The sequence below is a fragment of the Gopherus flavomarginatus genome, chromosome 3 (genome assembly GCF_025201925.1).
Source record: "Gopherus flavomarginatus isolate rGopFla2 chromosome 3, rGopFla2.mat.asm, whole genome shotgun sequence".
Classification (NCBI taxonomy): Eukaryota; Metazoa; Chordata; order Testudines; family Testudinidae; genus Gopherus; species Gopherus flavomarginatus.
In genome coordinates this window covers 44,307,064-44,329,324 of record NC_066619.1, presented here as the reverse complement: position 1 = coordinate 44,329,324, position 22,261 = coordinate 44,307,064, and the positions used below count along the sequence as shown (strand labels likewise).

The following is a 22,261-nucleotide window of genomic DNA, read 5'->3' as shown; positions in this document are numbered from 1 at the left end:
CTCAGAGTGTTTTATAAATATTAATTCAGCTATAAAATACCCCTCTGAGGTATTTATATCATATGATCCTCATTTTACCGACAGGAGCAGCAAGGTTAGAGTTTAAGTTCAAGTCTCTTAAGAGGTCAGTGATGGAGTCAAGAGCCAAACCCAGAATCCTAGATTCCAATTCCTCATTATAGTCACCTGACCATACACTTCTCTTAGGTATCAATAGAAGAGCAAAGGATAAGACTGGTGCCCTTGCTAATATTCTCAGTAAAACAGATTCAGGTCCAAATCAGTATCAGATATGCTCAGATACACTGTGCTGTGCCCGAGAATCTTCCAACAGTCATTGAACTAAACATGCTTAAACTCATTCCTGTGTAGAATTATTTGATTTCAGGAATATTCAATTCCTTAAATACTCACTCTTCTGTATTTTCATTGCCCAGCCATTCATTTAACTTCTTTTGCCGAACACCTTTTTGAGTCAACCACCTGGAAAATTAAAAACAGGTTTATACATTTTTTTAATTGGCAAAATTTGGACATTATGGGAAAACTAAATTCTTCGTAATTCATACATGTACTTACATCAAGTACTGGTCTCTTGTCTTTCTCAGCTGTATAAGGTCTGGTTTAATACTGTTCATACGTTTGTCAATCTCTCTATATTCAGCTGCTTGCTTCTTTAAATCCTCTTCTAGTCTACGTCTGCTGTCCACAATTTCACTTATTCGAGACTTCAGCTTCTCATAGTTGTGCATTATTCTGAAGAGAAGAATTGGGTTTGTTATACTTGGTTAGATCCTGGTACATAATCCAGGTTTCCTATTTTCACTTGTAAATATCTAAGACAAGTTTATTTTTCAAGATTCAGTTGCGAAATTTGCAAGTTGTCACCCACTGCACTTCAGATTTATTCTGCTGATGTTACATCTCACGTATGGACTTTGTATATTTTACTTTGTCTAAATCACACAAATTTTAAACAAATAAGCACTGGTACCAACCTTTGTATTTCTTTTTCATTTCCTTCCCGTTTAAACTTTTCAATATACTCTTTGCTGTATCTTTCTTGTGTCTGGCACTGCTCTTCAAATATTTTTATTGTTTCATTAAACGCTTCAATAGCTGTTCTTTTCATTTGAATTTCCTGAAAATAAAGTAATCATCATTATAGTCCCTACAAAATAGAAGAGATGATTTATTGGCCTATATCTCTTGAAAAGCTTAAGTTATCTTGTAGCAAAATGATTGTACTTTAATATCCCTGAAGCAACATATGTGTTGTCTGTGGACTCTTCCAATATATGAAAAGCAAACCTTGTACAACTTGCTACAGTGATGCTGCTTTCCAAGAAAGGCAATGACCACATGTAGAATTATCTACTACATTTGTTTTATATATTAGTTTTGTTTTTGCAATGGGAGCCTTTCATCACTGCCCTCGCTTTACCCTTTGTACCCTTACAGGTATAGTTGGGACTCCTGAAATATTAAGCTGATCTGAGTGATTACTTGGGGTTTCACCCACAACTCCAGTACGCTATAAAATTCCCATCTTTTAAGTAGTTTCTTGCAGGTTCCAGAAGGCACAGTATTCATTCTGCAACTATAAAACAATGCCACTTCCCTGGCATTTCCAGGCTCTGCTAATTATTGGTAAATAAGAGGGAGGTGGGTTGCTATTCATTCCTGCACTGTGTCTAGTTGTCACATCCATGCTCCATACATTTTGCACATGATACTTTTCTCTCTAAAGAAATTCTAAGGTATTGTGGTCATTTTAATTTGTGCCTTCAAGACATGGGGATCAAGACCCTACAAATGGTCAGTATGTAGAGCTGCAGCCAAACCAGTAGGAGTTTTGCATATTGTGTGTTTGCAAGAGTGGGTACTATCCTATGGTTATATTGTGCAGAGGGTAACAGCTCAGACATGAGTAAATGATTCCAACTTACTGAACTATCACATCAAGCAACTTTTGTCTTTTAAAAGAAGAAAAGAAAAAAAGTATCTCAAAGTTAACATTAGCGATTTATATCAGTGTCCTTCTAAAACCAAATAAGAAGTCCTGCACTCTACAATTCCTGCTTCAAAGATAACTCACCTGAGATGTTCTGGTGTAATCTTCATAGAGTCTGTCATATTCTCGACTCTTTTCTTGGAATTGAGTGTTATATTCATGTAATTTCTTTCCCACTGCTTCAATACTGTCCTCTTTCACAACTTGATCCTGGGAGGATAAGCAGAAGGAAATATATCCAGTAAAGAAACAGTTACACAGTACAAATCTTCATAATAAAATTGGTTAAGAAAAAAGTGACCATGAAAAGAAATACAATATAACTTGACATTTCTCTTACAATATGGAGAAGAGATGTACTGAATGCATATAATATGCACATGTGAAATGAAATTAAGCACAAAAGACAATTTTGCACTGCCAGCATGCAGCATTATGCTGAAAATGATATATTTCATCATTAAAATTGTCATATTTAACCTGGTATGTTTATTTCTTAACGAGCTATCTACAGTATTTAAAGTTTGTATTATTTGATGTACAATTTGTAAAGTTGCTTTTTTTTTTTTAAGTCTTAGATCCAGTTTATTCTTATCTCAAATATTAATTGAAGTGAGTTTCTCCATATTGAATGGCTCTACACGCTAATAACTTTTCTGTACATAAGCAGAATAAAAAGAGAATAAAAAATGTTACCTGCTGGTACTTGGATACTGGATAAAGTAATTTTACATCCAGTTTAGGATTATACTGGGCTAGAGACTCATTTCGGTAGTGGTTTATTAGCTCAACCACAGAGTTGAAAGTTAATGGATCGGAAAAGCCATATTTCCCATCTCGGTGAAATATTTTGATTAATTTGTTATTTCCCCCTTTCCTGTAAATAAAGTATGGAAAACAGTCAACCATATGTCAGATGCTCTTGCCACAAGAAAGTAGCATTTTTAAAATGTAGCTCTGTAAAAATATATTCCAATATCAGAATCTAGCTGAGTATTTTACCTTAGTGTAAGTGTGTAGTCTCCATGCATTTTGGTAGAAGCATCTCGTACCAAAAAGGTACCATCAGCAGTGTCACGAAGCTTCTCATTTACTTCTTCCCTAAAATGAAAGCAAAAGTAACTATGACTACCTCTTACTCATTTCCTCACTGTAATCTGTCATTTCTCCCTCAATCTTTCTTAAAACAGAAATACATCTTTGCCTTTTTCATCAGCCTTCTCTATCTCCTTAAGATCATTACATTCATTTCATAGTTCTACTGGTGAACAAATGGAATATAAAAATGCTGTACCCAATACCCTCCCACTGCTGGAACAGATTTATATTTATGCAAAGTTCTTCCTACTTGTTCATACAAGCCTGCACAATTGGAGCATCCAGTGACACCCTACTGTACCTATATATAGTAAGGTTAAAAATGTTGCTTATAAAACAACATTTTTTAGTCTGGTTTATTAACACAACAGTATTGTGCCTCAGAGTTCTGGTCTTGGATACAAGAAGGGGAAAAAATGATGGACATACTGCATTCTAACTGACTGTCAGTCACTTTTTAGCCATCTTTGCAACAAAACCATCTATGTTGTGTTTGTGTTGGAAAATGTTCTGAAAAATGGTTCTTAATATTACGATCATTCTTCTGTAGTTAAGTAGAATACAAAGATAATATAACAATACACACATGCCTTTTTCTGTCTTACCTTGAGATATCTCCCCAATACCATTCAGCATCTTGTAAAGACATGTTGTTATTCATACCGTTGTTAATTACAGTATTAGGTTTTGGTGGTTTAGGAGGCAGTGCTGCAGAGGAGGGAGGAAAAAAAAGTTGTTTGTAGCCCAGCTGCAAATTAAATAGTACATGCCTCAAAATTCTAATTTGTGCTATGATTTACAACAATCATTATGTCAAAAGAAAGCTAAAATGATTGCAAAACACACTTTCTGTTACTGGCAATCTTTGAAAGACACCGAATAAATCAAGATATTTGACTGTCAACAAACAATTACACCATAAGGATGTACTATACCAAAAGATGTAGGTTACTGAAGAATACATTTCAAGCAAAACACAACCAAAAAAATTAAAAAAAAAAAAAAAAGAATTTTGGGGCAAAAATGTTTAAACTGAAGTTTTTCACCTTAGTCCACCTCCTACAACAAATGTCTATCTTGAGATCATTACAAATAACAAAACATGTCAAGTTTCATTTTTATTTTTCCTCCTATTTAATTATCCAAGAGGAATTTTGCTCCTTTCTTGTACAAGAGCTGCTGTGGGTAATAAAAACAGCAACACCACAGCAATACTATATGTTTTAGCAGGAGGAATGAGTTTCTCTGATCCTCACCATTTTGTACAATGATCTGCTAAAAACCACTTTCAGGAACCCATCTGTGACCCAAATATCCCTACTGTTAATCTTAGTATTTGACAGGATAAATTGTGTTCCAAATGCCAAGTCTGATTAAAAACCACATCCCCTTTTCTCAATGTCACCACTGGGTGCCAAAAAAGATACTGCAGCATTTCTGTCTTACTAGCTAGGAGGACAACATTGGAATCAGCATTAAAAATGAAACAAGGTTTTGAGTTCTATATTAAATTTTACATTATTTATGTATATGATTGTTTGTATAATATGCTTGACTGCAAAAGACAATGTTTTTATAATAATAAAGAGTGTGTCAGGCTAGTATAACAATTCCAATATCAAATGACTAAATGATACAAACTGAGGATTTAAGTTATTGATAGATTTTAAAACGTTTCCGCCAAGACAATCCTGCATACTGATGTGTAATCACTGTATCAGGAAACACAAGTAGGAGCTTTATAGGAGCTCTTGTCAGTCATAATATAGAGCAGAAATAGCAAAAATGATGCAACATTTTTAGTATGTAAACAGAACTAAGACTACATATGAGAGAATACAAACAAAACTGAAACACCTGAATTCAATTCAATTCTTATTAAAGAAGAAAAAAGGTATTTACTACAGACTATGATTCTAATTGCTACTTCTATGCATTAAAACCACAACTGAATTCCAATTTATGAAAAAAATAATTTGCATCAATGACAAAGTAAGTAAATCCTAAACATCTAATCAGGATTTTGCAGCAGCTAGCATAAAGACCAAAATGAACGGTTTTTACAATAAGACTGCAGTATTACCTGGTAGATCCATTTCTATGTAAAACATCAAGTCTGTGCCACAATTTATATCTGTCTTGGGATATTCTATATCCAGTTCTTCCATATTCCAAACACTATTGTACATTTGTATGAGTTTCACTGAGTAAAGCTCAGTTATAAGAAAAAAGAATCAGGCTCTCTTTGTAATGGTGTCTTGGAATTCATTTTAAAACCTATAAGGGGCTGCACTGTAACCTATTACATCATAATCCTCAGCCAATCATGTCAAAATAATGTCACCAGACCACTCCTGTTTCATCATTTTGTTCTACACTAACCTTAAAACAATTTCAGTTTCAGAAAGAACCTACATTTAAACAGAATTGCAATATATGAATGATGTTATACACAAACAGACTGAGTATGTTCTCCTTATGCTGACTTTTCCATTTTATTTTTCTGACTCTTTGCAGCATGGTACATTCCACTGCTGGCAGGCTGACAAAGGCTGATATGCTGCAGCATGTAGCTTTTTTTTTTTTTTTTTTTTTAAATACATATAGTTGATCTGTGTTTACAGATAGGCAGGAAACTTTTCAGTTTCAATAGCCCACTAAGTTTCCTAAAGATGACCATTCAAGATCCTTTAAAAGCCTTTTGTAGCTACTTTACATATATATTAAAAAAAAAGGGAGGGGGGGAATCATGCACTCCAAATATGTAACAAACAGAAATTGCACTTCTAAACAGTGCTGAGATTTCAACTTTGAAATGGTCACAATGCCTTGATACATTTTATATAATATCCAGTGTCTTGCTTCCTTATTCTGTAGTGCAATACAATTGTTAAACATTTTCACTTTAATTTTGAAAGCTAGAAATAAAATATTGCAATCTCATACTAAAGACGTTAATGAGGTTTTTTTTTTTAAAAGCAGGGCAGTGAACCAAACCAAGCAAAATCTTGAAAAATGACTCTTCTGAACATACAGAGCCTGACAGTCAAAATACATGATTTAGTCTGCCTTTTCCCTTTGTTTCTCTGCCCTATTCTCATCATTTACCATGCTAGTTATTTTCTGAAAGCAGCAGCCATTGTCATTTTCTTATTTATACATCTGACTTTATATCAGCAGAAGCCTCCTTCTATTGAAAATATTTCCTCTCAATCATACTGAATATGAAAAAAGATTTTGACTATTACTCTCTAAGGCTCCTCTAAAGAATTACTATTACCGCAGCAGTGGGCTACTATGCATAGCACTTATGCATACTTTAATATTCACTATCCTCTATCTAGGCAAAAAACTAGATACCAAAAATATAAGTAACTGAAGCAATTCAGTCATCTTAAGAAATCCTTTTGACCGGCGTATAGCTACAATCTGCACATATTACACAAATACTTGCTATATACTTTAAAATGAACAAAATTATTTGCATCTCCTCAATATTGCACCCACATCCCAACCCCAACTATCCCATTGTAGTTTAATCCTTTTTAGACAAGTACTAGCATGCAAGAAGATGGCTACAGTACCAACATCAATACTTGTACATGCTGGTTTGCCTACACACAATCATGCTTAAGCTCCTCTTGAAGTAGCTTCCCTCTCTTCCCCATTTAGGCAGACAAGCACCAAAGATTCGTTCTTTTGCAGAGGGTAACAGGATACATAAGATGCTCCCAGACACAAGTCCAAACATTGAACTTGAGGGTTTAGTCAGCCCACCTACTCCTCAAACAGTTGAGTTGCCACAGTACATTAAAGTAGGTTATGAGAGATTTCCTACAAAGAATATATTGCTACATATAGTCTAATAGGAGGTTAGTATGATTTTTATTTAAACTTCCATCAAAAACTGCTATCAGGAAAAAAAAAATCTTCCTACTTTTTAAAAAAAAAAAACCATTGGTCAAATTTTAGAGAGCCAAACTTCTAAAATCAGGTTACCGCTCAGCCCAAACTAGTCTAGCTTGCTGTGATTCCATATGGCAAACCAGAACAGGCAGGACATAGACAGGTGATTTTCCACTGCCCCAGCTTAACCTGGTACATTATGACTGGTGATCAATTATAATAAAAGTACTGAAAATATAAACACCCTTATTTCTATAAAGACTTGGGGAGGAAACGCATACACATTCAAAAGCACTTACTTTGTAAATTATGCATCGCAAATGCTCACCCCTGTAATACTTGTATCCAACAACCTGAAAAGTTCAGATAGCAATTCTTTCACACAGAAAAGTCTTTTCAAAAGATTCCTTTGTTAGGACACTTCTCTGAATGAATTAGGTGAACAGTTCTGAAAAGATGCTCTGTTCTTTCCAATTAACACTCCATAAAATCCACTCTAAAGAGCTGCAACATGAAGTCAGAAAATCCAAGACCCCTCTTCTACTCTAAACAAATTAAACTTCTGTGCTGTGCAACGGGTATCCACACATTTCTGGTTCATCATTAAAAAGTGAACAGGATTTTAGTACTGTAGAAAAAACCTCAGTAGCTTGCCCAGCTCTCTCAGATAAAGATCTCAGTTTCATGATTAACTTGGGCAGGTTCAAATATTTGCTGAGCCAGGGATTTCAGATGGGGGAGGAGGGAGCTAGAGTCAAAGTAAAAGTTGTCATCAGCTAACAAATGGCCAATGCAGGAGTAACTTTCTCATTTCGCCAAGTAAATGAGAAGACCATTGTAAGTGGATTTAAAATAGTCTCTGTAACAGGCTGCTCAATGCAGTATTAAAGTAACCAAGTGTCAAGAAAAGCACTATGAGCAGCCAGATACAGGAAGTGGCTGAGTTAGTTCAGAAAAAAATAGAATCAAAGGCTTCCTTGTAAAGTTCTGTACCTCTCAGAACAGCCCAGTGCAAAAGTAGCTTGTTTGCATGCCCTACACCACCTCCCATATACTTACAGGACCACAACTACAGGTGTTGATTGAAGACCCTTAGAATGAAGTTCTAAACTGTTTAGTCAGAATAACAGAAAGACAAGGTGTGGGAGGTAATATCTTTTATTGGACCCAATTCTGTTGGTGAGAGAGACAAGCTTTCGAGCTTACACAGACCTGAAGAAGAGTTGTGTGTAAGCGTGAAAGCTTCACTCTCGAAGCTTCACACTCTCTCACTAACAGAGATTGGTCCAATAAAAGACATTACCTCAGCCACCTTGTCTCTAATACCCTGGGATCAACATTGCCACAACAACACTGCGCAGTCAGATTAATATCAATGTAACCATTAAACACATGCCTATGTCCATGGTGGTTTCCAATACCAGATACATGTTCTCTTTATTACTTGGTGAGACAAAGGTGGCTTCATGGGCATGTGGTGCAGGAAGGTGATTGGGACAAGTCAATCTTCCAAATTTGCGTGTCAGGTAGAGTACGCATGTTTGAGGGAAGGAAGAGGGAATTAACGGGTCAGTTTCCCCCTTCACTTACATGGCTTCACTCCTGTACCCTCAGTAGTGAAGACAGTTAAGTAACCACTTCAACTGTTCCACTGAAGGAGATCAGGAGCAAGTGAAAGGAGAAACAGACCTCCTGGGATGGGGCTTAAGACTTCCTGTTTCCTTTACCACACCATAATTAGTATTTCTCCTAATTAGCTGTATTCCTTGGGACCAATTTGGGCTCCTCTGGATTTTCCAAAAATGCTACTGCAACGCCAACTCCTGGCCCCCAAAACAAAAATACAGACATACACCCAAACTACACAGAAAAAAACCCTGTACATTAATTTTAGTTAATTTTCCAATTAAGTGGTTTCCCCTACAACAGTTCCTTGCTTTGCGTACTAAAGGACAGCCATATTTACTTGCCCTTTGAAGCGGTATTGTCTGGAAATAACATGGCATATTTCACTTGGATGGTAATCGGTCTTTCTGTACTAATGATCAAACCATGAAAGAACAGAAAAACCCAGCTTTTGGTAGTAATTGATATGCACTCTACTATAGGATTTTTTAAAAAAAAATATCTAGCCAGTATGATTTATTAAACAGTGCTGTGGAAGGCTCAGAGTTTTGGAGCCATCAGAGAAGTCCTGATCTTAGAGCTGGCACAGACTGTTCACCTGCTGGAGATGCCACTTTCCCTTTTCAACCAGCCGCAGTACAGTATGGTATTCCCACAAGAGAGCTGAGGGGGAGGAACAACCACCACACCAGCATTGTAATTAGCACACAAATAAGGCACAACTGTGGAAAAGCAGTACTAAGTCCAATTTTTGTTTAGGCTCCAATGACCCATGGAAAAATGAATTCCCACTCATCCCCACACATGCGATTCAGGCGTGTGTGTCCACATGAATATATGAACACACATGCATTTGCGCACTACAGCTGCATCTGAGACTTTACTTATCTTTACAAGTTACATCACCTCAACTGGTGTGCAGTTTATAGCTTTTACAACTGCTGAAAGATCAGATTTCATACTAATTCTTACTAAACCATTGCTGCTACTTAAAGTGGTTTGCATGCAAGACATACAGTGTAAAAAGCAGGACTGATAGTTGGGCATGGGGCTGAGTGGCGTACAGTTAATTGGTGTATGCTTGTTATAATACACTACATGTGGTTTTACCAATAATTACAAGGCATTGAAAAACCTAAGCTCTACACATTGTCAAAATTTAAAACAGAACAACCTTGTGTTGCCAAGGCTGGAGATTAGTTAACAATGTATTTTGACTGTTAAATTAGGTGTAAACCGCATGATTTTTATTAGCTTAGGAGGGGAGCCCTCTGCTGGAGGAAAAACAGAATGTACAACAGCTATAACAGCGAAAAGTCAAAACATCCGTACCATAGGCCACAATAATCAAAGGACTATTAACATTACAAAATGATGTTTATTTACGAGAAACATATAGACTAAATCTATGGCACTGCATGTAAAGTACTGACAACTGATAAGTTACTTTTTTTGTTTGTTTGTTTGATACCACAACACACTACAATACAGTTATGAACTAGGGGGCAGATTCTGTACCAGTGAAGTCAGTGGGAAGTTTGATACTGATTTCAATGGGAACAGGAGTGAGCCATATGTTTTCCTGCTCTGTTTGTAACTGTACTAAACTCACCTGAAACAACTAGCACCAGTTACACCTTCTGTATATTTCATAACATTTAAGCTGGAAATCTCTCTAACACATTTACAGTTATAAAAGCAGATAATTTGTCTTTCAGCTTTGCCATTAACATTCATGACCATCCCACCAACTAACATTTCAGCAAGTGACATTTTTACCTTTGACCCTATAAAAGCAGTAAAATCTGACATTTCACACCAAAGTTTGTAACATTTGTCACAAGAGGCATCTTTCACAAACGTTATTTGAAAGCCTGGAATAAACTGGGATAATAGCCTAGACTGAAAAGCCAATGTCACTGATGGGGGACAATGTAATATCTTTTATTGGACCAACTTCAGAGGCAAAATGTCCAGCTTACCCAGAGCTCTTCTGCAGTGTACCTTGAAAGCTTGTGTCTCTCTCCAACAGAAGTTGGTCCATAATAATTATTACCTCACCCACCCTGTCTCTCTAAAATCCAGGCACCAACACGGCCATAACTGCACTGCCAACATCATTCATGACCTGAAAAATCAGCTGGCTTCTCATACCTGTAGGAATTTATAGCCCCAACTTCCAAATACTCTTTTAAAATATGTACATGTAAAAGAACATGCTCCTTGATATTTTTTAAACTGCACTATAGTTACAATACTTTTCTCCTAGCACTGTTGTTTCATACGGCACATATAAGGAACACACATCTTTTTCCTGATGCTATAACCGTCAATTCAATGTCAAAATTCCCAGTGCCTTAATCAGGAGTAGAAGCAATCTCTCCCTCTCCCTCCACCACCTTTATATTTTTGTTTAGCTGATCAAGTTTGGATATATATATTGAAAAATATCTGGTAATTCTAGTCAAAAGACTGAATAGCTTCACAGAACTAGAAAGGGACAATTTAATACAGAAAATGGAACTGGTTAATAATAATTTCAGCCACGAGACATTTTTTTCTAATCTCTCTAATCCTGTAACATTACTTTTTCTTCATAAAATTACACAGATATTGACAAAATGTATTTCATTCTGGTATATTTTTGTATGGGATTAAACTGTGTCCTCAGTTCATGAACAAAACAGTTTTGGGCTGGACATATTGACAGGGTAAGGTTATGTGATTGTGTTAAAAAAATATCAAAAATGGGCCTATGGAGAAATCTTGTTTTTGCCTTAGGATATTCATCATCATAACTACAGATGAAAAGCTACACATGGCTCAATTTAACATACAAGTCCTATTTTTCTTACCTCCTATGGACGCATAGAGAGAAAGAAAGTTTGCATTTAAAAAAACCCAAGCAATTAAAACAGAGGTGGACAAACTACGGTCCGTGGGCCACATCCGGCCTGCAGGACAGTCCTGCCCAGCCCTTGAGCTCCCAGCCAGGGAGGCTGGCCCCCGGCCCCTCCCCTGCTGTTCCCTCTCCCCCGCAGCTATGCCACTGTGCGGGCAGTGCTCTGAGTGGTGGAGCGGTGCGCTCCTGCGGAGAAGAGCAGCAGCGTGTCTAGCTCCATCCGGGCGGCATGGCTGCCAGACATGCTGCTCTGAGCAGCATGGTAAGGGGGCTGGGAGGTTGGATAAGGGGTAGGGGGTCCTAGAGGGCAGTCAGAGGAGTAGGGGACTGTTCGATGGGACAGAGGTTCGGGTGGGGGAGTAGTCAGGCGATGGGGAACAGGGGAGAGGTTGCATAAGCGTAGGAGTCTTGGGGGGGCCTGTCAGCGGACGGGGGTGTGGACAGGGGACTGGGAGCTGGGGACTTGGATGGGGGTGAGGTCTTGGGAGGTGGTTAGGGGACAAGGAGCAGGAGGAGTTGGATGGGCGAGGTTCTGAAGGGGGCAGTCAGGAGGCAGGAAGTAGGTGGGTGAGGTTCTGAGGGGGGCAGTCAGGAGGCAGTAAGTAGGAGGGGGCGGATAGGGGGCAGTGTCCAGGCTGTTTAGGGGAGGCCAAGCCTTCCCTATCCGGCCCTCCATGCAGTTTTGCAACCCCAATGTGGCCCTCGGGCCAAAAACTTTGCCCAACCCTGAATTAAAACATCTGCATCCTGTATATGACATGACTAAAATTCACACACAACTCATTTTAGACGGATGTATATGCCAGGTTAAAGGGCAACAAGAAAGAAAGAAACAGAAAGGCAAAACCAAATCACTTTATGAAGAAGTATTAATCTTTTTTAAAAAGAGGTTTTGTTTTGTTTTTTGTTTTTTTAAAAAGTCCTTCCATTTCTCATCTTTGAAATTCTTTTCACTAGCTGTTGTCACAAACTGCTCAAGACCAGGAAAAAGATTGCTGAAAGTTGCCTTTCGCTTTTTTAGGAATCTTCCTTTATTTTAATGTCTTGCAACATCCCTGGTTGAAGCTCAAGCTAGAGATGTTAAAAGGCTTGATTCACAATTATACTGCACATGAATATTCTGCAACATACCAGATATTAGAAATAAACTTTGACAGTGGGTTTTGCATCTTTTTACTTATGCTTAAAGTGTTCAATTTTTAGACTTCAGTTATGACGCAATGCATCATAACTATCTAGAAATGACCGCTTTTCCATCCGGGAGGAAATATGTACAGCAAATCAAATATATACAAGATAATGAGATACTTTCTTAGAGACAGTCAGAATCACGTGGATGCATCTTTCTAAGTGTCATTTCAAAATATAACACATATAAACCCGTTTATTGTACTTTTGTCAGGTAGAACATTTACATTGTTTAGGATTTATAGGGCACTGGGAGCCAGCCTTGTTAAAATAAAGATGTCAACAGTAAACCCCTGCCTCAGTAAATTGCACTTATTAACTATTACAATTCAGTTAGTGTCAAGATGTTTGTAAAGCAATTCAAGTCGAAATTCTCTAGTTTAGCTGCCTAAATTATATGAAGGGCCAAATTGAAAATCTGTCCCTAAATCTTCAATGTGAGCAGTGGAGACTCTGCACTTCAAAACAGATTACTCGATTTTTCAGGAGCCCAAGCAGAGATTTGGATCCTAGACCTGCAAAGATTTACTCATATGCTTCTGAAAAATATTCAGGCATGCAAAGTTAAACACAAGAGAGAGTCTTTTCAGGAGCAGGATTGAAAGGAACTAACCAGAGGCTGCCAAGTTTGAAAATTTTGGCCTAAACCTTTTGGCTACATATTAATGGATGGGCAGATATTATATTTAACTGAAGAATAATGTACAGTATGGCAATTACTACAGAGATTGTCCTTTTGCCAAGTATGGACTTTGAAATATACAGATAAGAATGGAAGTTGTTATAACAAATGCTATCAAAATGCAGAGTTCAAACCTAATAGGCAGGGCTGATTAACAGAGAGCCCAATTAGGCATGTGCCTAGGGCTTATATTCATCGGGAGACCAAAAATCATAGGCCATAATCCTTCACCTGCTTCTCTTTGCCCTAGCAAGGGGACACAGACCACCTGCAGAGCACCCTTTGCCTTGGCACTGCAACCCTAATCCTGGCCCAGTGTTGAGGAGAGGCACAGGGAGGAAGTTGGAAAGCAAGCCCACCGTGCATTCATCCTGCAGCTTGGGGCTGGGCCTGGCTCCCTGCTCTTGTCACACCGCGGTTCTGGTTTGGCCTAGCTGCCCCTGCAGCATAAAGGTTCTATAACCCTGCACGTCAGGTTGCAACATCACTCGCTCAAATCAATGTACAGTGGGTTTGGAAGATACCTTGTTCCAGTACTCTGAGAAGTCCTGTACCAGCTCTTCCAGTTCTTACCCAATCCTGCAAAACCTTACTGCTGTGATCTCTTTACTATACTTTGGAAGCAGAGAGGGAGGAACACTAAAACAATGTTCTGTTCCTGGTGGTAATTTCTTTGTTAAAGTACCCTTTGCTAATACTAGTGTAAGCCAAGGCTTGCAGCTTCTCTGTATCAACACGTGCTTGCTTTGCTTAACTGAGAAAGTCGCGCTGCACAGCAGCACAATTTCCTTTGCACAAGTCTAGCAACCCTGCCTCACTCAAACTAAGAAAAGAAGCAATGCTTGATTTCAAATACAATCTGTTGCATAAAGTTTGCTAACCTTTGCTCCGGGTTGTATGAACAGAGTGCTAGCACAGACAGTAAAAACGTGTCAACTAGCTATCCTGAACCAGTTTTGATTTTGCCTGCACTAATAAGAATGTGGATTTTGACAGACAAATCTCTCTACATACCTGGCTGACAAATGCACAAAGCTAAACAGAGCTCCAAATTTGAGCTCTTTAACCAGTCCTCATTGGGCACAGTTCTTTTGAGGAAATATGCTTAGAAAGGCTTGAGTGAGAGCTGAGAAAGGACTTCAGAATTTGTCCACTTTTAACAGTAAGGAATGCAAAAGTAAATATATACTGCTTCACAAGTATCTCACATTCTTGATTTTTCATACAGTGGTCAGTAAGAGGTAATACAAATTCTAAGGCTATGAAAAAATCTGCACAAATTATTCAATGCAAAAATTATTTCAGGAGTAATGGATAGTTCCTTAAAAACAAAAATTAACTTCTGCTGCATATCTACTTACTTCCATAATTTTATTACTTTAATACATTTGTTTAATGAGCTTACTTAATTTGAAAAAAATAATAATGCACATTTAACGGCCACCAAGCTGGTTTTGACCTATTTAAAACTCATCCATAACCAATTACATTTTAAAATCCAAACTGTTTTTACCTGGTACAGGCTGTCTCTCATTCCATTCACTTGTGATTAAAACTTCTAGGATTTTTACGAGGTGTTCAGCATTATCAGAACTGTAAAATGTAATGGAAAAAAATGTAAAGGCTTACATAAATGCCTTTAGAAAAGTAATGCAAAGATAACAGCATAAGTACAAGTCCTATCCATGAATTTATTAACTATTTTGTATAACAAAGCTACATATCATGGTTACAATATACTAGATAATTAAGATGTCTCACATACCTTCCTAACTGGAATTTGAAAAGCAGAGGGCTGAAAATTTCAGCTAAGGATCTTGCATTCAAGAGATTTTTGCTGGAGGTTTGACAAAGTCTGAAGAAATGTCTGAGCAAATATTGGAGAGTGAGCCAATACTGGTGAGGTATATTTGGAGACCTGATGAGTTTCTTCAGCAACTGAGCATATTCGTCCGAGCTCTGCACTTCTGCAAGCAAACAGAAAGGAAAATGAAACCATTACATGGTTCCCTGGTAAGTATCAATTTTATAGAAAAAATATTTTGTCCTTTAATAGGACCCTGACTCTTGTTTCTTCTTTTTCAAAAGTGAAAAACTCAAGTGACAGAAGAAAACAACTGAATAAAAGTAAAATGGAAACAGAACATTCGTTTGGTAAAAACCACAATATGCGCAGTGCATACTGGTAGAAGTCTGTCTTGTGTTTAGCGTCACACATGATTGGGTAATTCTGAGATGCAGTAGATAAGAATCACAGGTGCTTTTCTAACTTTGAAGGTTACCAGCCACAATGTCCTGCCCGTAGAACATGCAACAGTACTAGGCCTACATACTGAAAGTTGTCAACTGTACTGTCTGAAATGACCACTGCCAAAGATATACCTTATATTCATGTTTTTATTGCTTTGTAGTTCATAACTGCCAATGGACCTCAGAACACTGTGTTCTCTAATACATTTACTTTATCAGCACTGATAAAAGGTTAACAATTAGCTCTTTCTGCACACAGATAAGTCCTTGACTTTTTTTAACTAGTACATGCACAGTTATTCTTATTTACTAAATGCATCAAGCTGTGTAATATCTCGCAATTTTCATTATATTTATATTGTTAGGTAATTTAAACAGTTTTTAATCAAAACCAGGTAATATATGATAAGTGAGGAAAAGACTTATTTTTGTTTTATGAGCATCACTTGTTGTGGTGTGCAAAAATCCTCCACATTGTATGTATGCTGAGACAGTATCAGCCCCTTCATGCTGGGTACTGACAATCCTAATAAACCTTCCCGCCCCCAGTGAGTGGAAATACTTTCACATTCATACCTTGAGCTCCTGAAATCAATTCACTGTAAACAGATGCTGGAATGACAGAATTTGGCAGGTCCAGAAGATACCTCTTGAGAGCATCTGATAAGATCTGCACATCAATTGGCTCAAAATCCATTGATGAGGCATCTGAAGAAAAAACCCAGATATATGCAATTTAAAAATTTCTGAGGACCTTAAAATTGTCATTTCATACCAAACCAGAACAGAGAACCCAAATCTGATTTATGAAGAACAATTTGTAAGAAATCTCTGAAGACATCTAAACAAGTCTTTGCTAAAATGTATTATTTACAATGTGCAGTGAATTCCCACAGTAGATACCAAAATTGTTCAGCAATACACTGTAAAGTTAAGGGGTCAGAGCCTTCTTCAATCATTAAGAGATTCTGACTAATAAATGATAAGATGTAAATTACGCATGGGAGTCAATAGCCAATCCAGGAAAATATTTATGTGAAAATGTTACAAGTAACAAATTCTATTACTCAAGAAATAGCTTTATAACATGCTTGGACATTGTCTCATGTCCCTTCTAGTGGCTAATCTACATAGAGACTAACAGCATACTATAGCTGCTACTTGATAGAATTACTACTGTAGCTAAAGTAGTTGTGGTTTATATATATACGTGACGAAGGTCCTTGGTTCAAACTCTGTAGATGGCCATAGTGAAGGTTGTTATACCTTCACTGGTATTATTTTTGAAGTGATCAGAATGTTTAAAAACACCTTGCTTTCTTTATATACTAACCTTGTAAATTATATAAGGAAGACCCTGGATTCTGCATACTTTTTAAATGTTACTATAAAGTTACAAATTATGCTTGTGGCAATATTTGTAATATTGTTACAGGGCTGCAAGGTTAGACACACCTGGCTATTTTTAACAGGTTTATGTTTTACTTGTAAATATTTTGTGCAAACACTACTATAGTAAGGAGCAATCCATGGTTAGGGCTGGGTGCAAATGCAGTATTTCTATCGGTAGCTGATTCCATGTTTAGGTCCTGAATCGCTAAACATTTATGTGAATAAACTGAAGCACGTGTAGATATATTTGCAGAATTGGGTCCTTGGTTTCTTAAATAGCAGTTAGAATTTACACACCTGTAATGACCCATGGCCTGCTAGTGTAATTACAACTTGGGATAGAATATTCTATTGAACTTTATCACTTATAGAATTGTCTGTTAACATTGGCGTAGTGAATGCAAGAAGTCAAAATAAAAACCAAAATTTTAGAAGTGTTTATTACAAGCCAGACAGGTTTCCTGTCAGACATGAAGCTCTCACAAAAGTTCCCAAGTGCTCCCAAATCTTGGAAGTTCCAAAGGGCCCAATAATTGGGATGGAGAATAAGGGAAGGAAGGAAAATAATTATTTAAAAAGCCCAGTCTATCGGACCAAGAACTCAAACTACATTAGTCACTGTTGCTTTTATTCTCTATGCTGGATCAAGTTCAGGTTCCACTGGTGCAGTGTCTGTAAGAAACATCCCAAATTACTGGAACAAGAGAGTTTTAGTGAGAGCTGGACCTATTTGATGTACAGCAAGCTATTTGTTGCTGCTGCTGTTGTGACCTTTCTATTTTTGATCACCTTTACCGGCTTGATCCTGGAAGACTGTGAGCTCTGCTCAACAGGAATGAAGGACAGTCAGTTCCTCAAAGGCTAAAGCCTTATCTTCCTGTTTTCCAACCAAATTAAGTTTTGAAGAAGAATACAGGCAAACCTCAGTTTTACAATGGTCTCAGGATACAGGTAGACCTTGCATAAAACTACATTTCAGATGTGAGATTCTATATGGATTTTGAATAAATTAAGAAATTCAGGTATTTGTGGTTTGGAAAGTCAGTGTTGAAAACAAAAATATTAAGACTAAAGCTTCTGTGGCTAACCCCACAATTCCATACCTTTCTCTACCATCATTTGAGATCATGATGCCAGCTAGATTTAAAACATAGTGAACTCAAAAATCATTTCCTCCTCAATTTTAATCTTTAATTACTTATAACAACTAAAATTGAAAGAGCAGAGAAATTACTTCCTTTTTTAGAGTTTGCATAATTTGTGCCTTTGACAACACAGTGTGTAATCAGTTTCACTTCCGAGCCTCATGCAGTGGTATGATGCCCTTGTACCCCTCATGCACTGCTCTGAAAGGGGAAGTTGATACACATACTCTCCCCCACAGCTTGCAGAAGCTTGGGTAATGCTACCACAACAGTAGAGCTCCTGCTCTTCCACAGTTTGGCTGGCTGTTGCTCTGGAAAGATTTCTCATTTAGACAGTTAGGTTTTATTAAATTTTTAAGAATCACAATTTATCTGTGCTAAAGGAGACTGGAGGCAGGGGTGCTGGGACAATTAGTATAGTGGGGGTGCTGAGAGCCATTGAACCAAACTGTAGACCATGTATATAATGGAAACCACTTCAAGCCAGGGGGTGCTGCTGCACCCCTACTTCCAGCACCTATAATTTCAGGCAAGAGGACAAGTAGCCAGGTGGGTATCTCCCCACACCACTAGATCTACTGCAGGGGCCAGAGAAGGGGGAAGCCAGATGAGTGTCCGAAACCCCAGGACTCTGGCACAGGGGAGGAAAAGAGAGAGACAGGAGTTGGGGAAGCATGTTGTATATGGGGGGAGATGGAGGAATTCTACTGCCCTGATACCTAGATCCCTGCACAGAGTAGCATCAGCAGGTAGGTTCTCTTCCCTTACTCTCCAGTATCACCACAGAACCAGGCAGGGAACCTGCAGGAGAGCCAGTAGGCTTCCCTCCAACCCCCTCCGCTGGGCCAAAAGAAGCAGAAGGCTGAATGTATTAATGTATGCACAAAATTGTGTGCAGCTGTACATGCATAAATAAAATTTAGCCCACAGCATTATTGGGACAGTGCATCTTTATCTTGCTTCTGAATGAGACTCCTTTCCTCTCCTAGAGCCCTGCTTTTTTTTGTCCTCAAACAGTTAAGTTACTAATAAACATTAAACTGATTATTCTTGGGCAAAATACCAGTATAATGGGGACTTGGAGAAAAATATTTATTCTATGAAAGTGGAAAGGTTAATATTACGGCAAATGCAATGGAATAAAAACTATATCAACTAAACATCAAATTATATAGTTTGAATAGGGGGCATAGAAAAAACATTCAATCTTAATACAAAAACTATTTAGTACTTTAAGAAGAACAGTTGTACCTACCACACTCAAGAATTTGTCTTACTTCTGCAATACTACTTGACCCTTGTGTTCTGTACAAAGTTGAACATTCCAGACCTTAAAAACACAATAGATTGGACACATGAACTTAATATCCCTTATGGCTTTATATAAGACACAACATATTTCTATTGTCCTCAAATAACCATTTACAGTGTAAGTTAGTATAATTCTTATACACCATGACAAAATACTGTATGCTATTGATTTTACAGGGCAACAATATACCACACAGGAAAATATACCATCTCTGCAAACTGCTGGGCTAGCAGAAGCTGCCACCCCAGGAACAGTAGAAATCCAGTCAACTCTCATTCCCCTCCCCAACTCAAACAAATCGCCAGGTGCTGGCTTTAGGAGGCCAACAGCAGCAGAAGGAGAAGTGTGTACTAGCCAAGGTAAAGGTTTGCCTGCAGTGGAGCAGAGTGCAGTTCAGTAGGAACACCCAGCCCTTCCCTGCCACTCTACACACCTTTCCAGCTAAGAAACAGCTGGCCCTAAGCCCTCCCTTGTGCATGTCCTATTGCCTCATCTCTCCCAAGTGCCTTCATAAGGCGAGAGGAGATGGGATGCAGCGAGGAGACAGAGAAAATGAAGTGGAGTTGTCCTACCAAAAGCAGAGACACACTCAGGGCCTGCCACCCCAGGAATACAACTTGAGCAGACAACAAACACAGTCTGCCTCAAGGGGAAAAGAATAGTTGAAAAACTGCTTGAGAATAAATAATTCCTTAGCCTGTGATAGTGTATGTAACCCAAAGCCAAAGGGGCTATTTTTCCTTTTGGGGGAATACTTTACTGTTCTTACCCTAAAGCCAATCACTATTTGGTTTTCTGCATATTTATTTTATTGACTTCAGACATGCAGAGCACACACAGTAGGTAAGCTCTCAGTACTGGGCAGTGTTGCTGCAGATATGTTAAACAGTTGCCCTGTATTAGCACCACTTCAGTGGTGGAGGGAGTGATCCCTAGGTATACTCTGTAAAGTGCAGACATCCTTCCAAATAAAAGATACCATAATAAATGTACAATTTTTTGCTCTATATTTTACCTTAAAGAGCATGCCCAGTGATACAGGTCATGTATGATTTCATTAACATTCCGTATGGTCTCTAGAAACAGTGGCTGACTATGCTGGTTGCCATTAAACTCTGGCTCTCAGTACTGGCATCAGCAGCCCCTGATCCACCCATTAAACGTTTGTGTCTTCCCAGCCTTCAAAGTGTTGACACTGATAGTAACCAGGCCACAAATCCTGTCTTGCCCTCCCACTCCCAGCTAAATGGCCATTAGGAGAGCAAGGTACAGGGGGCACCTCCTGGCCACGTAAGGTTGATGAAGGTGACATCAGCATCAGAAGCTGGGGAAAGAAACAAGGGGATTAGGAAGCAAGAGATGGACAGAGAACGGGTTATTTAAACAGGAGGGAAGAGAAACAAAAGACTGAGAAGGCCAGTGGGGGGGGGGGAATGGTATGCGGAACAGGGGAACAGGACAGAGGGGGACAGCTGGGAATATGGGAAGGGAGGAAAGTCAAAGGGCAACAAATATGGGCTGATTGAACAGACAGTAGCAATAAATGACTGCCTCTGGGAGGGCAAAAAATACCTCCCAAAACTTAGCCTCCTGAGATGTTTTCCCCTGCGATCTCATGGCCATGCGGTTCTGTGCTTACTCTTGCTGCCAGCTGAGGTTTGTATTATATTATTCAAAACCTGAAATTAAAATCTCTCTTTTTGCTCTGTAGCAGGTTACCAGGTGTCAGGTGCCATAAGCTATGTTATTACCTCTATAGCCCAAGTAACCTCTGTTGAGCACATACCAAAAAGATAAGGTTCTGACTAGATTTGCTTGAATACCAATTGAGTAATGCGAAACATTACAAACCCTTGGTAGGGAAATGTACAAATTCTGGGCCTGATCCTGCAGCTCCCATTCACAAACATAACTAAAACACTGGCAGACGGTTCATCAGCATACCTTTCTTTTCAATAGCCTCCACTATCTTGATAAGAATTGGTGGAGCGACGTCAGGAGGCAAAAATTGCTCTGCAAGATCTGGAAGTGCAAAAGCTGTTAAAAAAAATCAGTTAAGCTACAGTTAGATGCAATTTCAGTTTATGAAAGTCATGAGATATACTGCAACCGGTTAATTTTTAAACACTGAACAAAAATTCATTTCATCAGCTGTGAAAGTCCATGTAGACATTTTGCTCATCTGTTCTGCATGCAAATTAGAACACCACACAATTACTTATCGGTAATTAAAAAAAACAACCCTCATGCTAAATATCACTGCTATATTTAAACTAAAGATAAACAACCAATACATAATTGGCAAAGTCTTAGTAACTATTCCCCTCATTTGTTTGTCTTCTTTTTTTTCCCTTTTTTAAATGAAGCAAAGACATCCACTTCATGACATTTCGCTCCTCTAATATTCCAACCCTTCACCTTTTGTATTTAAACAAATCCATTCTCCAAGACTGAATAGTGATGATAAATAATAACAATAAGGAAAATGCATTTTTATGGTACCTTCATTCAGAGAATATCAAAAATGCTTTATAAATCACTAATAAATATTCACTACTGCTGTGAGGAAGGTAAATAAAATAAAGTAAAAAGTGTAGAATCCACACAGAAGCCATACAGAATCCATATAAAATTCTTATGGAACAGTTTTTTGGACCTGAAACATTTTCTCCTATGGTGCACCAGATGAGGGAGCTATATACATATTTCCTTGGAACTGCTAATCTACTGAATGAAACACATTTCT

The 22,261-nt window shown here is 38.1% G+C and overlaps 1 protein-coding gene across 3 annotated transcripts in view; it reads right to left on the bottom strand.

The window, feature by feature from the left end:
- PIK3R1 (phosphoinositide-3-kinase regulatory subunit 1) overlaps window positions 1-22,261 on the bottom strand; it is a 76,161-nt gene that overhangs the window by 4,239 nt on the left and 49,661 nt on the right. For 2 of the 3 annotated variants that reach the window (XM_050946945.1, XM_050946946.1), the window contains 12 exons: window positions 21,460-21,552; window positions 19,459-19,533; window positions 16,243-16,374; window positions 15,182-15,383; window positions 14,930-15,009; window positions 3,718-3,820; window positions 3,017-3,115; window positions 2,711-2,891; window positions 2,099-2,224; window positions 999-1,141; window positions 580-756; window positions 415-483 (listed from right to left, as the gene is read on the bottom strand). In XM_050946945.1, the coding sequence (XP_050802902.1) occupies window positions 415-483; window positions 580-756; window positions 999-1,141; window positions 2,099-2,224; window positions 2,711-2,891; window positions 3,017-3,115; window positions 3,718-3,820; window positions 14,930-15,009; window positions 15,182-15,383; window positions 16,243-16,374; window positions 19,459-19,533; window positions 21,460-21,552 (1,480 nt within the window). Of the gene's footprint in view, window positions 1-414; window positions 484-579; window positions 757-998; window positions 1,142-2,098; window positions 2,225-2,710; window positions 2,892-3,016; window positions 3,116-3,717; window positions 3,821-5,195; window positions 5,407-14,929; window positions 15,010-15,181; window positions 15,384-16,242; window positions 16,375-19,458; window positions 19,534-21,459; window positions 21,553-22,261 lie in introns of those variants that run through there. The other variant, XM_050946947.1, reaches the window with a different exon arrangement.